The 19,376-nt window shown below is 33.2% G+C and overlaps 1 protein-coding gene across 4 annotated transcripts in view; it reads right to left on the bottom strand.

The window, feature by feature from the left end:
- LOC114333243 (plexin-A4) overlaps nucleotides 1–19,376 on the bottom strand; it is a 933,823-nt gene that overhangs the window by 122,863 nt on the left and 791,584 nt on the right. For all 4 annotated transcript variants that reach the window (XM_050663388.1, XM_050663391.1, XM_050663390.1 and 1 more), the window contains one exon: nucleotides 3,173–3,381. In XM_050663388.1, coding sequence (XP_050519345.1) covers nucleotides 3,173–3,381 — 209 coding nt within the window. The remainder of the gene's footprint in view (nucleotides 1–3,172; nucleotides 3,382–19,376) is intronic.

Here is a 19,376-nt window from a genome sequence, read left to right as displayed (position 1 = left end):
CTAAATATATTAGTTTTCGAGATATTTTCATTTTTCATTTGACAAGTAGCGTGGCCACCCAAATCACCAGAATTTAATAAACTGGACTGATTTCTTTTGGAGTTACGTTAATAATGAAATTTATAAAATACCTCCAACAACAAGGGATGAGATGAAAAATAGAATAAAAAGTGTATTTCGATGTGTTAATTTACAAATGCTCCGTAAAGTAAGTAGCTCATTCAATGATCGTTTTTAAGCGTACATAAATGTGTTAGGAGGTAATTTTGAACACCTTATGTAATTAACTATTAAAAATATTTTATTAAAAGTAGCTTCTAATTTTTTCAAACATGTTTTTTTGCAAAATGTATTACTGATAAATTATTTTTCGTTCTTTATTTGTTATATTGTTACATTTACATACAAAAGTAGTTTTTAATTGTTTCAAAAATGTTGCATGTTGTGGTTGTGTTTTTTTTGTAAAATATATTACTAATAAATTATTTTTATTTCTTTATTTGCTACATTGTTACCTTGATTACCGGACTGATAATCAGTAATCGTCAATTGTCAATTCAGTCATGGCTTACTTAAACTTTAGATAAATTTAGACACCTAAAATAATTTGCTCTGAAAAATGAAAATATCTCGAAAACTAATAAATTTAGACATAGGGAATGTTATCTAAAAATTAAAGTACGGTAATGGTACTTTTCAATAGTGATATAAAATACAGGGTGTTCTATTTAAAATTACTGAGAAAATAATGTACTTACGTTTTGACTCAACCTGTATTTGATATAAAGAAAATAATAATATCAATCATTCTTGAAAATTTTGACAATACGTAAAAAAATATGGCATTAATAAACCATTGCTGTTTTGTTTATTTTTATTTATACATGGAGTTGAACTTGTTACGATTTTCATATAAAATTGGTTATAACTTGGTAAATACCCTGTATAACATAACAAACCTTTATATTTTGGTGATGGAGAAGTTAACAGGATTTCGAATTTAAAATAAAATATAGGGTGTTCCATTTAAAAAAACATAAGTTTGGTCTGCCACTGTGTTATCGAACACCCTGTAACATTCTAACTAATTTTGTAATGTGAAGCTCAAAGGTGGCTAAAATTTTTGTTATTAACTTTTATTGCTATCTATTACTATAGCAGATCTATTAAGCTTTACCCCACTAATCAATCACCCTGTAGAGCTTCCAATAATTATTGTTTTATGCAAATTGGCAAAGTGTTGTAAAATTTGCCTACTTCTGTATGGCATAGGGAATGCAGCAAACATTGTAACGGACATGTTCTATGCAACTTAGACCTCTATGAATTTGCTGGTGGTCGTCTAGGTCGCTTTTCAAACGTTGACATGTGTGTACACTTCGAAGTGCATTAAGTGAATATTTTATAAATGGATACTTTACCAGTAATTGCATAATTACGAGAGCACTATATCAGAGAACTGTCGCCCATCGCCTCCTTATGACGCAATCTACAGTCTCAAGGGCTTACCGTCGATACCAGGAGACCGGTAGCTATTGCGACCGTGCAAGTTCAGAAGAGCGACATCTGGTTTCATAGCTCGGTAAGATTTTTAGCACTTTTAATTATATTGGCCAATTATATTAGTCCTGGTTACTGGATAATTGTCAAGGCCATAGCCCAATTTCAATTAACAATATGAATTATTTAAGAAATATATGTTAAGAAAGTTGCAAGATTTGCCCACTATAAGCGCACGATCGTTTTTCGTATCCCCTTCAAGTACTTGGGGTCGGCGACGTGTAATACCAGAGAGGGATGATCGGTTCACTGTCCCGAGTGCCTTGAGGAATGTTCGAGATGTCACCGTCACTCAGTGGATAGTTAGAAAAAGACTTAAAGCTGCCACTTTGACTTCCCGTCAAGCTGACACAGGAACCAAATTGAACGCACGTCAGAAACAAGCTCGCCTTCGGTTTGCCCGAGATCACGTCAATTGGGACCTTGGCCAATGGAGCAGATTTTTATTCTCTGACGAGAGTCAAATGCGCTTGTAAAGCAATGAAAGAAGATGGGTCTATCGGAAGCCCGGAGATCTATTTGCCCAGTGCTGCAGCCTGCTACCTGCGCCCTGGAAGGGCGGGCACCCACTGACCCATTATTGATCAGAGATCACAGAAGGCAAAGATTGAATTTTGCTTCTAAACATGTTATTTGGAATAATGACGAAGAATGAGGAATGACGTTTGAGGAAGAACATTATTCACCGATGAATCCAGGTACTGTATTTTTTCTGATGACAGGCTGAACAGAGTGTAAAGAAGGCCTAGGTAACGCTACATACGGTGTAACACTGTAGGGACCATACGGTGTGGGGTGGGTTTGGATGCTCGAACGGAGTTAGTTAGAATATTACGGGCGGCTTACATCACAAAGGTACATTACAGACCTTTTAGAATAGCATGTCACGCTATTTGCACCATTTATTGAGATAATTCCATGCTTTATGCAAGATAATGCCAGGCCACACATTGCTAGAATTATATAGCAATAGGCGACTACACTAGGTTCGCTTTCAAGATGCAGTAGAAATAAACAAACCAAGACAAGTTAAATGCTACTAGGAGCACTCCCGAATCATAATTTACAATGTATAAACTTTGGAAATCATGATTTGGGATTTACAATGTATATACATTGTAAATTATGATTCGGTTGTACTCCTAGTGGCATTTAACGTGTCTTGGTTTGTTTATTTCTACTGCATCTTGAAAGCGAACCTAGTGTAGGACTACTTACCTAATCCACCAAACACGTTAAATTAACTGTTTTTGCGATTAGTTGAAATTTGGGATCAAATTGATCAATATGAAATAAGAAAGGTAATTCTCAGCAAAAGAGATCGTTGTCACGCAGTAATAAATGCCAGAGCCAGCAATACTCACTACTAGTTTAATTTTCTTGAACTATAAAAATGTTCAATTTCGTCATTTATTTATGATATTAGTTTTATTGCAATACATTATTCGTAAAAAAAGAAAAGTTTGTTTTTATTTCATATGTTCTAAAAACAACCTTAATGAACAAAAAACAAACAATTTTTTTTCATTACCACTAAAATTGTAATTTTAAAATTATGCGTTAATTTTGGCTGATGATAGAATCATCAATAATAATAATCTGTTATACTTACACTTATTCCTGTAACAAGAATATCGTTCCTACAATTTTCTGCGGTATCATGAGTGCACCTGTGACCATCAACACACCAATCACACGGAAATGAAGACGAAACACACTGAGTACATGAACTGTAAGTATTGCAATCGAAGAATGTAAAATTTGTAGCCACAAAATCTGGCCCGGAAGTCATTCTAACTGAGAGCTTGGCAGTGAAGTGATCTGCAAAAAAAAATAAATACAATATTATTTATATTATTTTAAGATGTAAGTGTCGTTTTTTTAGTAACCAGTGTAGTAATTATACTCCAGGGAAAATAAGGCAAAAATATACCATGTTCGGGACACTGGCCCAGCGATGTTGCAAATGGGTTTTTTGTGTACTATATACCTAAAGGGCCCCAATCACGTTGAGGTCGGTTTGGATACATGTATCGCGACAAGTTGCGATACATGTATCATGAGATTTGTATCTGTTTCACGACAGTGATACAGACGGCGAAACAGTTGTAGACGACGAAGATAGAGAGTTGTGATACTGATACATCAATACGTAGACAGCCAAATACACTATGAGATTTGTATCGCGATACTGATACTTGCAACATGTATCGATACTGATCTCAAAGTGAATGGGGACCTTAAAGGCCTCAACGTGAATTGGGCCCTTTAATACATTATAAATACAAAAATGCCCGTCGCAGTATGGAGGCACATACTAGTTATTACATTGAATCCGTATTTCCCCCGATCCGACGTCGGATTGAAAACAAACTCATGGTATTAATTCGTAGTGCCTATACTGGAGTGAGAAGCCCGATTCGATAGTGCACTGATAGTACATCGGATCGGGAGAAATACGGTTCCAATATAGGTGTAGGTGTACCCTTACTTATGTAGATTAGAGTATTCTTTTAGTAGATGGGCAAAAGTTTAAAATGTCAGTGCTCGTTAAAAACAATAAAAATGAGAGCACGTATTAACGTGTTCTCATTTAAACCAATGCATTATATTTCGTACATAGTCATGAACATCATCAGATGCTAGGCTACAATATATTATTAGTGAAAAAACAATCCCGAATTGCAAAAAACTGTAAGAACTTACTTTACAGAGAAAGGATTGATGTTAGATGACATAACTTTTTCCACTTCATGGTATTGTACAAGTTAGTAAAAGTACATATACAATTACGTCTCAAAAATCGGTAAAAACTCGTCACATGATAAAAAAACACAGATTTGTATATTCTCGAAAATATATAGGTAAAAATGTTGATTGACCCATATTATTAGTGATTTGAATTACTTTAGTTGCTATGAAATTTTCTTGTTTTTCCTTGCCCTTTACTTATCTCCAAAGCTGTCTCCAAACATTGTATGTAATTTCAAATACTATTTTAAATGATTATTAAAATCGAATTCTCAGTTTTATATTTGCGAGTACATTATATTTTAGTTTGTCTCATTGTTTTGCTATTTGTAAACATTGTTTATTTTGAGCTTACCGCTTTCACATCTTCCATATTATTGTAACAGCTAATGATTAAATTATTTTACCGCCAACTGTTAACATTTTTGTTTAAAAAGTGTTTATAATTTAATTACAAAATATATTTACGTGTTAATAACGTTCAGTGCGTTTATAATTTATTGAATAATTGATTATTTGGAAGCCGCAATATGATAATTATAGGTATATAATATATTATGTAGTTTAAAATTTATCAATTTGTCCAGAATTATAAAATGTTTCACTTTTCTGCAATTAATCGTAAGTATTTACCTATCCTCATGGATAGAATTGAGTTTGTGAAAAGGAAATTAACAGACGAATGGATCATGAGAAACAAAAATTATCTCCTGAGTGATCCACATTTACATATTATTATTCAAAAAACGGGTTAGTCCAGGGCGCATCTGTTTTGAGATGGACGTTGAGAGATGACTCATATTTTTTGCAGAAATTGCTTGGAATTAACTCATATAATAATAATTGAGTTATCCTCCCACTCAAAAAGGTCCGGATCATTGTGTAAATAATCAAAATGTCAAAAAATTAAGGAAAAATTCGATTTTTTCTTCGTTTTTTGATTAAAACTTTAAAAGTGTTCATTTCCGAGAAAGGTTGCACCGACATAAAAGTTGCGTAATTAAATTTACTACAATATAGGATTGGTTAAAAATTTTAAAAATTGTCACCCTTGTTGCAAAATAGCAATAATTGCGAAAAAACCATAAAAAACAAGTATTCGCATTTTACTTTTTTCAACCATTTATGCTACACTTAGGACCTTCATATTTCACCCAGAAAAACTTTATGATATAATAAAACAATACTGTAAATTTCATTAAGATCGGTTCAATAAATTTTGCAAAATAAATTTTGCAATCCAGCTTTCGCAAAAAAAATTCATTTATTCAAAATGTTGCAGGACTGAAAATAAAGCATATAGCAAGTTGCAACTTTTTTACATATAGAAGAACACTTTTTACATACAGAAGTACCTTTCATTTACAATTTACAAAATTAAAATCGGTTAATTACCACGGCGTCAGGAATTTTTTAAATAAACATTAATTTTTAGTGCTACGTCCAGGACAGCGGATACGTTTGCTCTGATTGGACATTCCAATGACCTGTCAAAATATATCGAATATTGCGGCTGTGGACAAACAAATGTGTTGTTGTTAATAATTAAATTATTATTGTAAATAATAACTAATTGTTAAAGGAGAGGGGCGCGATCATACATGGAAAAGGTGGCGCTAAACTTGACTTACGGTGAGAAACACGGAACCATTTTAACCCCTAACCACTTACACACTGGAATATACACTATTTGTCCTCCTTCTAATATCTTCATTCCTGATGTGATCTTTTTTGGATATACCACATGCTCTCCTTAAGGTATTGTTGTATAATTTTTTATGGGAAAAATTTAGAAAATAAATTTATGTCAGAGACCACGAAATTATATATTTTCGTCGCCCTGTATATGACCAAAAATTGTAATAATTTAGGATATTTTATCCAAATTATCCAAGAAGGATAATTTAGTTAGTAATCAGTGTTTTCGCAGAAAGTGAAATCGTTAAGAAGGTGGTTTTCTTAATGGTTTTTTGAACGGACTTAAAACAACGGTGCGGTCAGATTAGAAAATACAGTTTTATTTCGCTTTGCAAAGGACAATAAGACATTTTATAAAAAAATCGAAGAAGGTTAAGCGGTAAACAAATTTATTGAGTTTAGAATGTAAGGCTTTTTGTTTAGCATTTTGAAACAACGAAAGTAATTTGATGTCTCCGAGAATTTAACAAAATGGAAAGTTGTATACAAATTAAATTGGTTCTCAAGAAATGATAATATGGGTGTAGTGGGTAGAAAGGATGTTTTGTGATTGGTGGAAAATTATGGATGGAATGGATGAGAGTGTTGAGTCTGATTTTGACGAGAGAAAAAATAGGCACTGTGTAATGAATATCTGCAGACAGCAGTGCAGTTTTTGAAAAGTGAGAAGTCAGTGTAAAGTGGTGAAATTGGCCTTTGCGAGCAGAATCAAGTTGAAACGAAATCGTTGACCGGTTTGAGAAGTTAATTTCCCTGTGTCCGAGGAAGATTACTGTTTCTGTCTAGAACGAGTAGCCGATTGGTATCTATTTGCAAAAGACATCGAGCAGAGAGAAAACTGAGTCGAGAATTCGAGCGAGTCCTGTTTGTTTGTTTGTGAAGCAGTTTGGACGAGAGGGACCTTTCGCAACATCCTTAGAGTACGTGTGGGAGAATCGAGGACGACGCAATCCGGGAAAAGAAGTAGAGAAGAAACAAAAAGATTAGTCAAATCATTTGTGAAACGGAGAGAGTTTGTTTATATCCACACCATATTTGCTTAATTTTTGTACTGAACAGTTCTATAACATAATTAGTCAGTCCAAATTTTAAAGAAGAAATAAGTAATCAATTCAAAAAGAGAAAAGTAAATTTTATTAAATTTTGTAAGAATAAATAACGAATTATTTAAATAATTTTTTTTTGTTAAAACAGAGGAGATATCAGAATTAAAGCTTAATTTAGTAGATGAGAAATAGTTGCAACAAATTTAGATTTTAGCATATTTTTTAAATCCTATGTTTATGGTATATTGGATAAATAAATAAGATGTTTTAACATTTATATAAAATTGAGTGTGTTTAATTTCCCTGTTTTGTCCTGGATGGAGTAAGCAACTAGAGATACCAGAAGCCACCAACCAAAGGTAAAGCATCAAAAATAAAATAACCCTGAGAATAAAGTTTATTAGAAAATTTAATTTAAATTTGGTTTTGTTTTACATAAGCAGTAATTAAAATAATTGAGTAATTAATTAAATTAAGAATTTGCTCATCAATCTCATAAAAGAGAGAAACACAGAGCATAACAGTAAGCATACATTTGCGCTCCGCTCGGTGTGCGAACCGCTCGCGCGCAGCATGTTCGTCAGATTAGTATGTGTTTTCAAGTGGCGCACCACGATCTAACTTCTGTCGATTTTTCAACAAACGCTTTGATGGTTCGCAATACGTAGTTGGACGAGTTTGCGAGTGGTTTGTTGGTTTTGGCGCGCTCGAGTTGAATATTTCTTGTAAAGTAGGCGTAAGGAAGTATTATCAAACTTATTGATGCTTACCGTGGAAAATCTTTATTGTGGGTTCCGCGGAAATCTTTATCAAGATACAAAACATTAATAAATTAAACAAACTTTGTTTTTGTTGCTTGGTAAAAAAAATCTTCTAATTTAATTTTATTTGAATTATTCATATTGACAATTCAGTCATACATTATACATTTTAAAGTAGATATAGTTGTAGAAATAAAGTAGATATAATAAATAAAGTATGTAATATCAAAGAAACGGTAAACCGACACCCTCGCCAGGCCTCTTTAGTGTTTACGTTCACCCATAAACGAGTACATATTTCACAACGATAAATCGTTACGTTGATTATTAAACAAATATCTGTTACTTTGTAACGGGTAGGTACTTTTTACATTACTAGTATGTATAAATAGATACGACAACCCTATTATAAAAATTAAAATTAAATAATAAAATGTTTCATCTAGACTAGGGCATTTAGCACAAAATAAATTGTAAATACAGCACCTAGAGATTTGAACTTCTTGCAATGTATTCAGGAGGACGCCAGGAAAACAGTTTCCTATAGAAAAATGGGTGGAAATGCATCGTTGCATTTTAAAGTGCATAAAATGCATCCAAAAGGGCATACACATGTCAAAATAAGTGTATTAAGGGCCAGATTTTGTTACTCGGGGGTTTTTGGGATCGGTAAACATGAATACGTCATCAGAACGGATCAGCGGAGCACTTGGTGTCCATGTTCACTGCTAAGGCACGTGATCTAAAGTTTCAAATTGTTTCGGTATTAAATTGATGCAAACAGATTACTAGGAGCGTTTTTGGGGTTGCTGAATAAGAATACGCCATCAGAACCGACCTCCGGTGCACATTATTTTTTTGCGACTCGCGTCCATCATAAGGCCTATTCGCGCTGTATACCCCGAACGTACCCAGGGGGAGAACGCCTGCGCATTACAAAATTAAACGTTCAATAAGGTCGAATATTTCGATCTCCCTCTGGGTAAGTTCAGGATACGTTCAGGGCATGCAGCGCGAATAGGCCTATAAGGTCGGTACCATTACGTGTTTTAAACAGGTTAGTGTGCCATCAACATCGTTGCTTCCTTTTCTTTTTGTAAAAACTTACCGTTTCCAAAGAAAGCACCACTCATCACAGAAATGGCGTAGATTTTATCGCGCGACTGAGATATGACTAAATGTTCGTAAGTTTCCTTTGGATCGCGGAAGGTTCGTCAAAATGAAAAATTTCAACGAACATTGAACGCGCGGCGCACACACGGTGCGAAGTACGCAGCGCGGATTTCTATACATACCTTTAGATAATCTATTTCTACTACTTCCATCCTTTTTCTACATTTTTTCGTGATCTGCCAAACTTCTGCACAATAAGTCATAATTGTTTTATCAGTATCATTATTCATCGGCGTTTTTTATACTTTTTTTAAAACAGCGGCAGAAATAATTTTATTCCATAAGTGAGTTCCACCCTATATAATCGATTGCTTTGAATTTAAGCAGGATGTTTCAACTCTACAATGAATAAATTCAACATTGGCTAAAATATGTAGCCTTTAAACTTTTTCAAATTCATCAATATTAAAATAATTTCACATGCCTGTAAAGGATTAATTTGGATAAATACAATAAAATACTGAAATAAATTCAATAGCAATGCAGCCTTGCAAAGATAAATTGTTGACATATTGATTATGCCGTTGGGTGTATAGTTAATTAGAATTTCAAATCATAAAGTGTTCTTACCAAGGTAATTTTACCTCAGAATATGCGGATTTGTTTTCAATTTTCTTTGAGGGTAAGCATTCTAAATATTGTAAATAACTTCGAAGAGCATGACTGTATAAATTTAGCAATAGACCAGGGCGCATCTGTAAAAATATTAGTACATTTGGACGTTGAGAGGTGACTCAAATTTTTTTGCAGAAATTGCTTGAAAATAACTCAAATAATAATATTTGAGTTATCCTCGTTTATCCTTGAGTTTAAATAATCAAAATGTCAAAAAATGAAGAAAAAATTCGATTTTTTTCTTCGTTTTTTGATTATAACTTTAAAAGTATTCATTTCCGAGAAAAGTTGTACTAGCATAAAAGTTGCGTAATTAAATTTCCTACAATACAGAATTTAAATAGTCACCCTTGTTGCAAAATAGCAATAATTGCGAAAAAACCTTCCAAAGCAAGTATTCGCATTTTACGTTTTTCAACCATTTATGCTACAGGACCTTCATATTTCACCCAAAAAAACTTTATGGTACAGTAAAACAATACTGTAAATTTTATTAAGATCGGTTCAATAGATTTTGCAATCCAGCTTTCGCAAAAAAATTCATTTTTTCAAAATGTTACAGGACTGAAAATAAAGCAGATATCAAGCTGCAATTTTTTTTTTGCTTATAGAAATGAACTGTACCTTTCATTTTCAATTTGCAAAACTAAAATAGATTAACTACCACGGTGTCAGGATTTTTTTTAAATAAACATTAATTATTGGTGCTACGCGCAGGACAGCGAATAGTTTGCTCTGATTGGGCATTCCAATGACCTTTGATAATGATTGATACATATTAATTTGTATTGCATTTCGATATAAATAAATAAATTTGTTTATTGCAAAATAAAAACACGTACTCTATCCTTTGAAATAACACTTTTTTAGCAAAAACTTTCTTTGTTCATATATTTTAACTTAGAGAATAAAAGTTTATAATTTTTAAACATTGCAATTGTTTAAACAATATTGCACAAACAATAATAAAATTAGTTTGATTTTTGTGGAATTAAAATATTAAAATACAACAAAATATAGAGTAAGAAAATAATATATTAGATAAAGATTGGAAGAAATCTGGGTGGAAATCAACTTGTGTGAATCGAACACCGCTGTCCTGCGCGTAGCACCAAAAATTAATGTTTATTTAAAAAATTTCCTGGCGTCGTGGTAATTAATCGATTTTAATTTTGCAAATTGTAAATGAAAGGTACAGTACACTTCTATAAACAAAAAAAAAATTCAACTTGCTATCTGCTTTATTTTCAGTCCTGCAATATTTAAAAAAAATGAATTTTTATTGCGAAACTGGATTGCAAAATTTATTTTGCAAAATCTATTAAACCGATCTTAATGAAATTTAAAGTGTTGTTTTACTATATTATAAAGTTTTTCTGGGTAAAATATGAAGGTTCTAAGTGTAGCATAAATTGTTGAAAAACGTAAAATGCGAATACTTGTTTTTGTATGTTTTTTTTAGCAATTATTGCTATTTTGCAACAAGGGTGACTATTTTTTAAATTTTTAACCAATTCTATTTTATAGGAAATTTAATTACGCAACTTTTATGTCAGTACAACTTTTCTCAGAAATGAATAGTTTTAAAGTTATAATCAAAAAACCAATAAAAAAATCGAATTTTTCCTTCACATTTTGACATTTTGATTATTTAAACAATGTTCCGGACCATTTTGAGTGGGAGGATAACTCAAATATTATTATTTGAGTTATTTTCAAGCAATTTCTGCAAAAAAATTTGAGTCACCTCTCAACGTCCATCTCAAAACAGATGCGCCCTGGACTACAAACTAATAAAAGTGAACTAGCTAGTCGATCTCGATGTTTAAACACATTCATATCTTATTGTTTTAGGCGTGGGCTACCTACATGGCAATTAAAGTAATATATTTAAAGTAATATTTGTCCGGGGACAAATAATCCCCGGACAAAAAATCCCCACAAATCATCCCTGGACAAAAAATCCCAGACAAATAATCCCCACAAATTTTTTTGGACAAAATATCCCCACAAAAAATCCCGGACAAAATATCCCTAAGAAATATTTGCTGCCGAATAGTTCTCTAAAAGTTTTGCTGTGAATGCAATTAGTCCAGGGCTCATCTGTTTTGAGATGGACGTTGAGAGGTGACTCAAATTTTTTTGCAGATATTGCTTACAAATAATAATATTTGAGTTATCCTCCCACTCAAAATGGTCCGGAACATTATTTAAATAATCAAAATGTCAAAATATGAAGCAAAAATTCAATTTTTTTATTGGTTTTTTGAATATAACTTTAAAATTGTTCATTTCTGAGAAAAGTTGTACTGACATAAAAGTTGCGTAATTAAATTTACCATAATATAGGATTGGTTAAATATTTAAAAAATAGTCACCCTTGTTGCAAAATAGCAATACTTGCGAAAAAAACCATACAAAAACAAGTATTCGCATTTTACGTTTTTCAACCATTTCTGCTACACTTAGGACCTTCATATTTGAAAATAATGGAGAGACATCATTTAAATCGCTAAACGCAGTGGCGTGCTATCGGGATGTTTCAAGCTGACAGAAATCAAAGAGACGTTACTGGGGCCCTCCACAAGAACGAAAGTGTCATCAATCTTTTGTGGTTAAGGTTTGAAGAAACTAGTGATGTTGCTGAACGTCATACAATCCGTACAAGGATAACCAACCAGATTGAAGACCGTTTTATTAGGTTGCAGGCTTCGCGAGATCCCATTCTAACTGTATTACAATTACAAATGAGGCTACAAGAGACCCATCAGGTGTTTGTAAGTGGTCAAACCATAAGAAATAGACTTCATGAATAGAGATTGCAATTGCTGGATCCAGCAATCCAGCTGGATCCAGCGCTTTTTTCACATGCTGGATCCAGCAAATCATGCTGGATCCAGCAGCGCGATCCGCAAACGTGTCAAATTCGAAATAAGTTACTTAATGTCTTCATTAGCCTCTTTATTCAAAGCCGTGAGTTGGCAACTTGCTATTCTATCGCGCTGGCAGTAGCTCAGTATGCTGGAAAGTTTCTATAGCTTAAAAGTTTGCATCGATAAAACGTTGATATACAGGGTGGTTCATCTTATTCGCCTCGGTCTCTGTACGGAAAACCACTTGATATTTTAAAAAAATTTCTTCACAGAAATATACAGGGCCTTTAATACTACAACCTAAAAATAATGTGAATTATACAGGGTGTTCCAAAAAAGAGTGGTATATCAAAGTTATATTTTTTCTTATGGAATGCCCTATATCTGATGACATTATTGAATTGACCTTAAAAAATAAGCTATACTTTCATAAGGGTTCCCTATACCTAAATACAGGGTGTTTTGATTTATTTCGATTTTTATAAAAATGTAAGGTTTTAGAAAAAAATAAATATCTACGAATCTAAGAAGCAGTAACAAATTCTTTCTTGGATCTTAATAATAGACTATTTAGCATACTTCAACAGATGCTTATTGCAACAAAATTTCTTACAGGGTGGTCAAAATATGAGATTGTTCTATTAACAAATTCAAGCTGTAATAACTTACTTATTTTAAATGGAACACCCTGTATCTTACTAGTCTATCGCGTAGAAAATTTACTTAGCTTTCAATTTGTACTAGGGTTTCCTATACCTATCTTTTTACAGGGTGGTCAAAATATTAGATTGTTCTATTAACAAATTCAAGCTGTAATAACTTACTTATTTTAAATGGAACACCCTGTATCTTACTAGTCTATCGAGTAGAAAATTTACTTAGCTTTCAATTCTTATTAGGGTTTCCTATACCTATCTCCCTTCATTTTTTAATTATTTAAAGATTTCCTAATTTGTAAGCTTTAAAAATTAGAATTAAGTACCTATGTCGTGGTTATGTACAACACATCACCAACACCGGCAATATACTTAGACAAGATACTGTCATTAATAAAATTTTCATTGTTATCATGTAATCACACAGAGTGTTGTATTATATTAGTTGATTTTGGCCTACATGTGAAATTGAATAATATGTTTATTTTAAACTGCATACCCTATATTATATGCCGTATTCTGGAAGATATTTAAATTATATTTCATTCCGTATAAGTATTTTCCATATCTTAACCCAACGGTTATTAGGTAAATTTAAGAACGCCACTTTTTGAATCTTTAAATCGCAATTACAAACAATTAAATGCAATGGCTACTTTGACGAAAACGAGCCTATTGTACAAAAATATGTAAAAATGGGTATTTACAGAATAACATGGGAATTTATATTTACAGAATAACATGTGTATTGAGAATGTTAACATGGAATTGAAGAGATTTTAAATATCTTCCATTATAAAGAATAGAATATCGAGTATTTCATTTAAAATAAGAACACTCTGTGTGATTAAATGATAAAAATGTGAATTTTATTAATGAAACTATCTTGACTAAGATATTTAAGTATATTGCTGGTGTTGGTGATGTGTTGTACATAACCACGACATAGGTACTTAATTCTAATTTTTAAAGCTTACAAATTAGGAAATCTTTAAATATTTGAAAAATGAAGGGAGATGGGTATAGGAAACCCTAATAAGAATTGAAAGCTAAGTAAATTTTCTACTCGATAGACTAGTAAGATATATGGTGTTCCATTTAAAATAAGTAAGTTATTACAGCTTGAATTTGTTAATAGAACAATCTAATACTTTGACCGCCCTGTAAAAAGATAGGTATAGGAAACCCTAGTACAAATTGAAAGCTAAGTAAATTTTCTACGCAATAGACTAGTAAGATACAGGGTGTTCCATTTAAAATAAGTAAGTTATTACAGCTTGAATTTGTTAATAGAACAATCTCATATTTTGACCACCCTGTAAGAAATTTTGTTGCAATAAGCATCTGTTTAAGTATGCTAAATGGTCTTTTATTAAGATCCAAGAAAGAATTTGTTACTGCTTCTTAGATTGGTAGATATTTATTTTTTTCTAAAACCTTACATTTTTATAAAAATCGAAATAAATCAAAACACCCTGTATTTAGGTATAGGGAACCCTTATGAAAGTATAGCTTATTTTTTAAGATCAATTCAATAATGTCATCAGATATAGGGCATTCCATAAGAAAAAATATAACTTTGATATACCACTCTTTTTTGGAACACCCTGTATAATTCACATTATTTTTAGGTTGTAGTATTAAAGGCCCTGTATATTTCTGTGAAGAAATTTTTTTAAAATATCAAGTGGTTTTCCGTACAGAGACCGAGGCGAATAAGATGAACCACCCTGTATATTGATTCTGCGATAAAATTCTCTGCAGGCGAGTGGTCAATAATCAATGAGTTAATCGCCACTTTTAACCGGCTGTAGAAGCTCTTTACAGAATAGATTCCACTTTGATAACGGCCGACACAACTATGAAATTTGTCTTAGACAAACTAAATAGCCAGGACTTTAGCCTTAATGCCGATCTATCGGAAGCTCTACGCAACAGAATCACGGAACGGCGCCTCTCTGAGATTACAGGTACATTAGTGTATTTACAAAATCAAAAAAAGTATGACGAATGACTAAACAATCCTGGTTACTTCCCCATGCCGAAAAATAATGCAATGCGACAAGAGATGAAAAATTTGTTGATTCGTATAAATAAACAAGTAACTGTGGAACCAGCGCAAGAGATAATGGAAGAAGATGGGCTAACTAATCCGGAGCCTGTGAATTTTACTTTGGAACAAGAACTTGAGATTGAATTGAAACGAGAAAGAGAAAACATTTACAGCCAAAAAACTGCTTCTCAAAAAGATTACGAAAAGATTTTGGAAAAGGATATGGCGGTTTATGAGCCCGAAGGAGTGAAAGGCGATCGTTTCTCAATGGTCTAAGACTATTTGATGACCTTAAAACCGACCAGCACAGAGGTCGGAAGGCTTTCTCCGCAACCGGCTATATGTGCAGTTCTATGCGAAGTAGGTTATGCCTATGTTTTTAAGGTATCCCTTACATAAAACTAAATAATTCATGTTTCTGTTGTTTAAAAATTTAGCATACAGACAAAAAAAACATTAAAATCATGTTTTTATTTTGATTCCACATTTTGCTGGATCCGCGCTGGATCCAGCTGGATTCAGGCCAATCTTGCAAAAATCCAGCTAGATTGAAAATGCTGCTGGATTGCAATCCCTATTCATGAAGTATGGTTAAATGCTCGAAGACCTATGAGAGTGCCTGTGTTATCCAAAGGAAAGCGCGCTCATCGACTTCAGTGGGCACAATAAAACGAAAATTGGGTTAGACGTGAGTGGGTCTCTACTTTGTTCACAGATGAGTCCCGATTTGGATTTGCACCAGATACAAGACAGACAAGAATTTGGAGACGATCTTGCAATACTGAACGATTGGTCATCATACAGGAGGTTCATAAACAGCAGGGAGGTAGTATAAGGGTATGGGGTGGTATCACTCTTGGTGGAAGAACCAATCTCGTTTCTCTGGAACGGTTTCTAAATGCAACAGACTACCGCGATATTATTCTCGAACCTATTGTTGTTACCCTTTCCACAACAAGCTGGTCCCCAATTTCAATTAATGCACAACAATGCGCGTATGCATACTGCCAGGATCGTGCGAACATTCCTCGAAGATAATGAAATTAAGGTTTTACCATGGCCCGCACAATCATCAGATTTAAACCCAATTAAGCATGTATGGGACATACTGGGCAGACGAATTTTACAACAAAACATTGCATTAAATACAAGACAGCGACTCTTTGAGGGCCTTTAAATGGAGTGGAACAGAATACTGCAGCAAGACATTGACCATCTGATCATGAGCTTGCTTAACAGATGTAGGATAGTAATCAACAACCGTGGAGGACATACACTATAGCACTATACCAACATAACCTAAAGCCTACTTTGTTGGGAGTTAAGGAGCAACAAATTAGTTTTTTATTTTTCTTTTGTTACCATTTGTTGACTTAGGGAAGGAGAAGCAAAGATATATAAAATAGCCAAACAGAGAGCAAAGAAAGCAAGAGATTTTAATCAGATTAGATGAAGATATATAAAATAGCCAAACAGAGAGCAAAGAAAGCAAGAGATTTTAATCAGATTAGATGTATCCGAGATGAAAATAATAAAATACTAATTCACGAAAAGGATGTCAAAAAGAGACGGAGAAAGTATTTTGACAGTTTATTAAATGAAGAATTTGACAGACAGCCTGTGGAGTTAACGGAGACAGTAACAGCAATGGTTACCAGAATAACAAACGAGGAAATGGATCGAGCGCTTCAAAAAATAAAGAAAGGAAAAGCAGTCGGACCAGATGATACTCCTGGGGAAGTATATGGAGAGCATTGGGAGAGACAGGAATAAGTTGGCTAGCAGGTCTATTTAATAGAATTATGGAAGTTGAACAAATGCCAGACGAATGGAGAAGCAGTATATTAATAACTGTCTACAAAAACAAGGGAGACATACAACAATGTACAAACTACGTGGCTATAAAACTACTTAGCCACACCATGAAAATATGGGAGAGAGTAATTGATAGACGGATACGTGAAGAAAACCGAAATATCCGATAATCAATTTGGCTTTATGCAGGGCAGATCCACAACAGATGCAATTTTCATTGTAAGGCAACTGATGGAAAAATACAGAAATAAAGAGACCAACGCTCATATGGTATTCATTGCTCTTGAGAAAGAATATGATAGAGTTCCTCGAGAGATTCTTTGGTGGGCACTCAATAAGAAAGGAGTCACTGGCGAATATGTAAAGATTGTGAGAGATATGTATGAGGAAGTAACGACTAGTGTTAGGACAGGTGTGGGAGAGACTGATAAATTTCAGGTGAAAGTAGGATTGCACCAAGGCTCGGTGCTTAGTCCTTATTTATTCTCATTAGTTTTGGACCAGATAACAGCGAAACTACAGGGTAGCATTCCATGGTGCCTAATGTATGCTGATGATGTAGTGTTAATACGAAATAGTGAAAGAGACTTAGAACAAAAACTGGAACAGTGGAGACAAGCTCTGGAGGAAAAAGGTTTAAAACTTAGTAGGACAAAACAGAGTATTTGGAATGTTCATTTAAATATGGAGTTATGTACTATAAATAAAATGGTATCTTTGGATGGTGAAGTGATTGTGAAAAGTAATAGTTTTAAGTACCTAGGATCGGTATTACAGAGTAATGGAGAAATAGATGGAGATGCATGCAGTAGATTTAGGGCTGGATGGATAAGTGGAAAGAAGCGAGTGGTGTGTGACAGAAAAATTCCAATGAAGCTGAAGGGAAAATTCTATAAAACAGCCATAAGACCGGCAATGATGTACGGAACTGAATGTTGGGCAGTGAAAAAGAAAGAGGAACAACGAATGCATGTGGCGGAAATGAGAATGCTTAGATGGATGAGTGGAGTGACAAAGAAGGATAAAATTAAAAATGAGTATATTAGGGGAAGTCTAGGTGTGGCATCAATTGATGCCAAAATGAGAGAGAATAGGTTAAGATGGTTTGGTCATGTTCAACGTCGAGACGTTAATCACCCAATACGAAGAATAGCTGAAGTGCAGATTCCTGGAAGGAGTAGGAGAGGAAGACCAAAGAAGACCTGTTGGTAAGGGGATTAACATTGATATGACCCAAGATAGAATTGTGTGGAGAAATGCAATTAGGGAATCCGACCCCGCATAGGGATAAGGCAAAGAGAATGATGATGACCATTTGTTGACTTAGGAGTTCTTTTTTAATTTTCTTAAGAGCTATTGCGATAATTCTAAGAAAAAATGTTTATTTTATATTCGGGACACTTGTTTCTAACTTTTTTTTAAATATTTGAAATAAATTATTTAAAATCCTTCTGTAATCTCGCATTTTTTTGTACCCTAGAATATTTTGAGGTGTGTATATTGAAAAGCAAAAAAACCGATATTAAATATTTATTTTGACTTGTCTGTTTCAAATCTGAAGTATTAACCTCTCGTAGTAATTGAAAACCATTAATCTCAAACTCCTAACGTTCTTAATAAGAGGATGAGATTGTCTTTTAAGAAAGTAGTCTTACTTGAAGAAAATCTAAATTTCCATACCTACACGCAAGTGAATTCTATCCGTTTAATAAGATAATGTCGAAATTCAAAAGATTTACAATCGGTGACTAAAGCTACGATTGAATTTATTGCCCATGGCAGATTGCCGTTCTTGTGCCTCTTTTTCCGCCAGGTTATTGCCAGGGGTATTTTTAATAGTAAAAGTAAACTTAAATTTAAGGGATGATCATAGTAATAAAAAAACGAACCTCTCAGTTGCTTTAATAAAGTTTGATTGAATGGCTTTAATCGTTATTGATCTTTGGGGATATAAAGAATATCTCCCTTCGCTATACAAATTCGAAATATGAAAATACACACATCGAAAAAGTCTAAGGATATTTTTATAACATAAAAAATATGAAAAAAAAAATTTTAAGAAACGCTTTTGTTTAGTTACGAGTGACTAAAATTAAAAATATAAAAAAATCGATTACAAAGCAAAAAATAAAAAATTCAAACTCGAAGGATTATTCGAGAAAACTGTTTAGACAGATTAAAAATATACAAAAATCTCACACATTCGTTAAAAAATTGAAACAATCTAACACATTCGTTAAAGAAAAGCGTGGGGCGCGTCTTCATGGAATAAACGGATTTCGTCCCCACGCTTTTATGTAACGAATGTGTTATGATTTTTTCAATTTTTTAACGAATGTGTGAGATTTTTTTTATATTTAATCTGTCTAACAGTG

Source organism: Diabrotica virgifera, chromosome 10 (assembly GCF_917563875.1).
Source record: "Diabrotica virgifera virgifera chromosome 10, PGI_DIABVI_V3a".
NCBI classification, from domain to species: Eukaryota; Metazoa; Arthropoda; class Insecta; order Coleoptera; family Chrysomelidae; genus Diabrotica; species Diabrotica virgifera.
The sequence above is the reverse complement of the archived record's forward strand: the minus strand, read 5'-3'. Positions and strand labels throughout refer to the sequence as shown.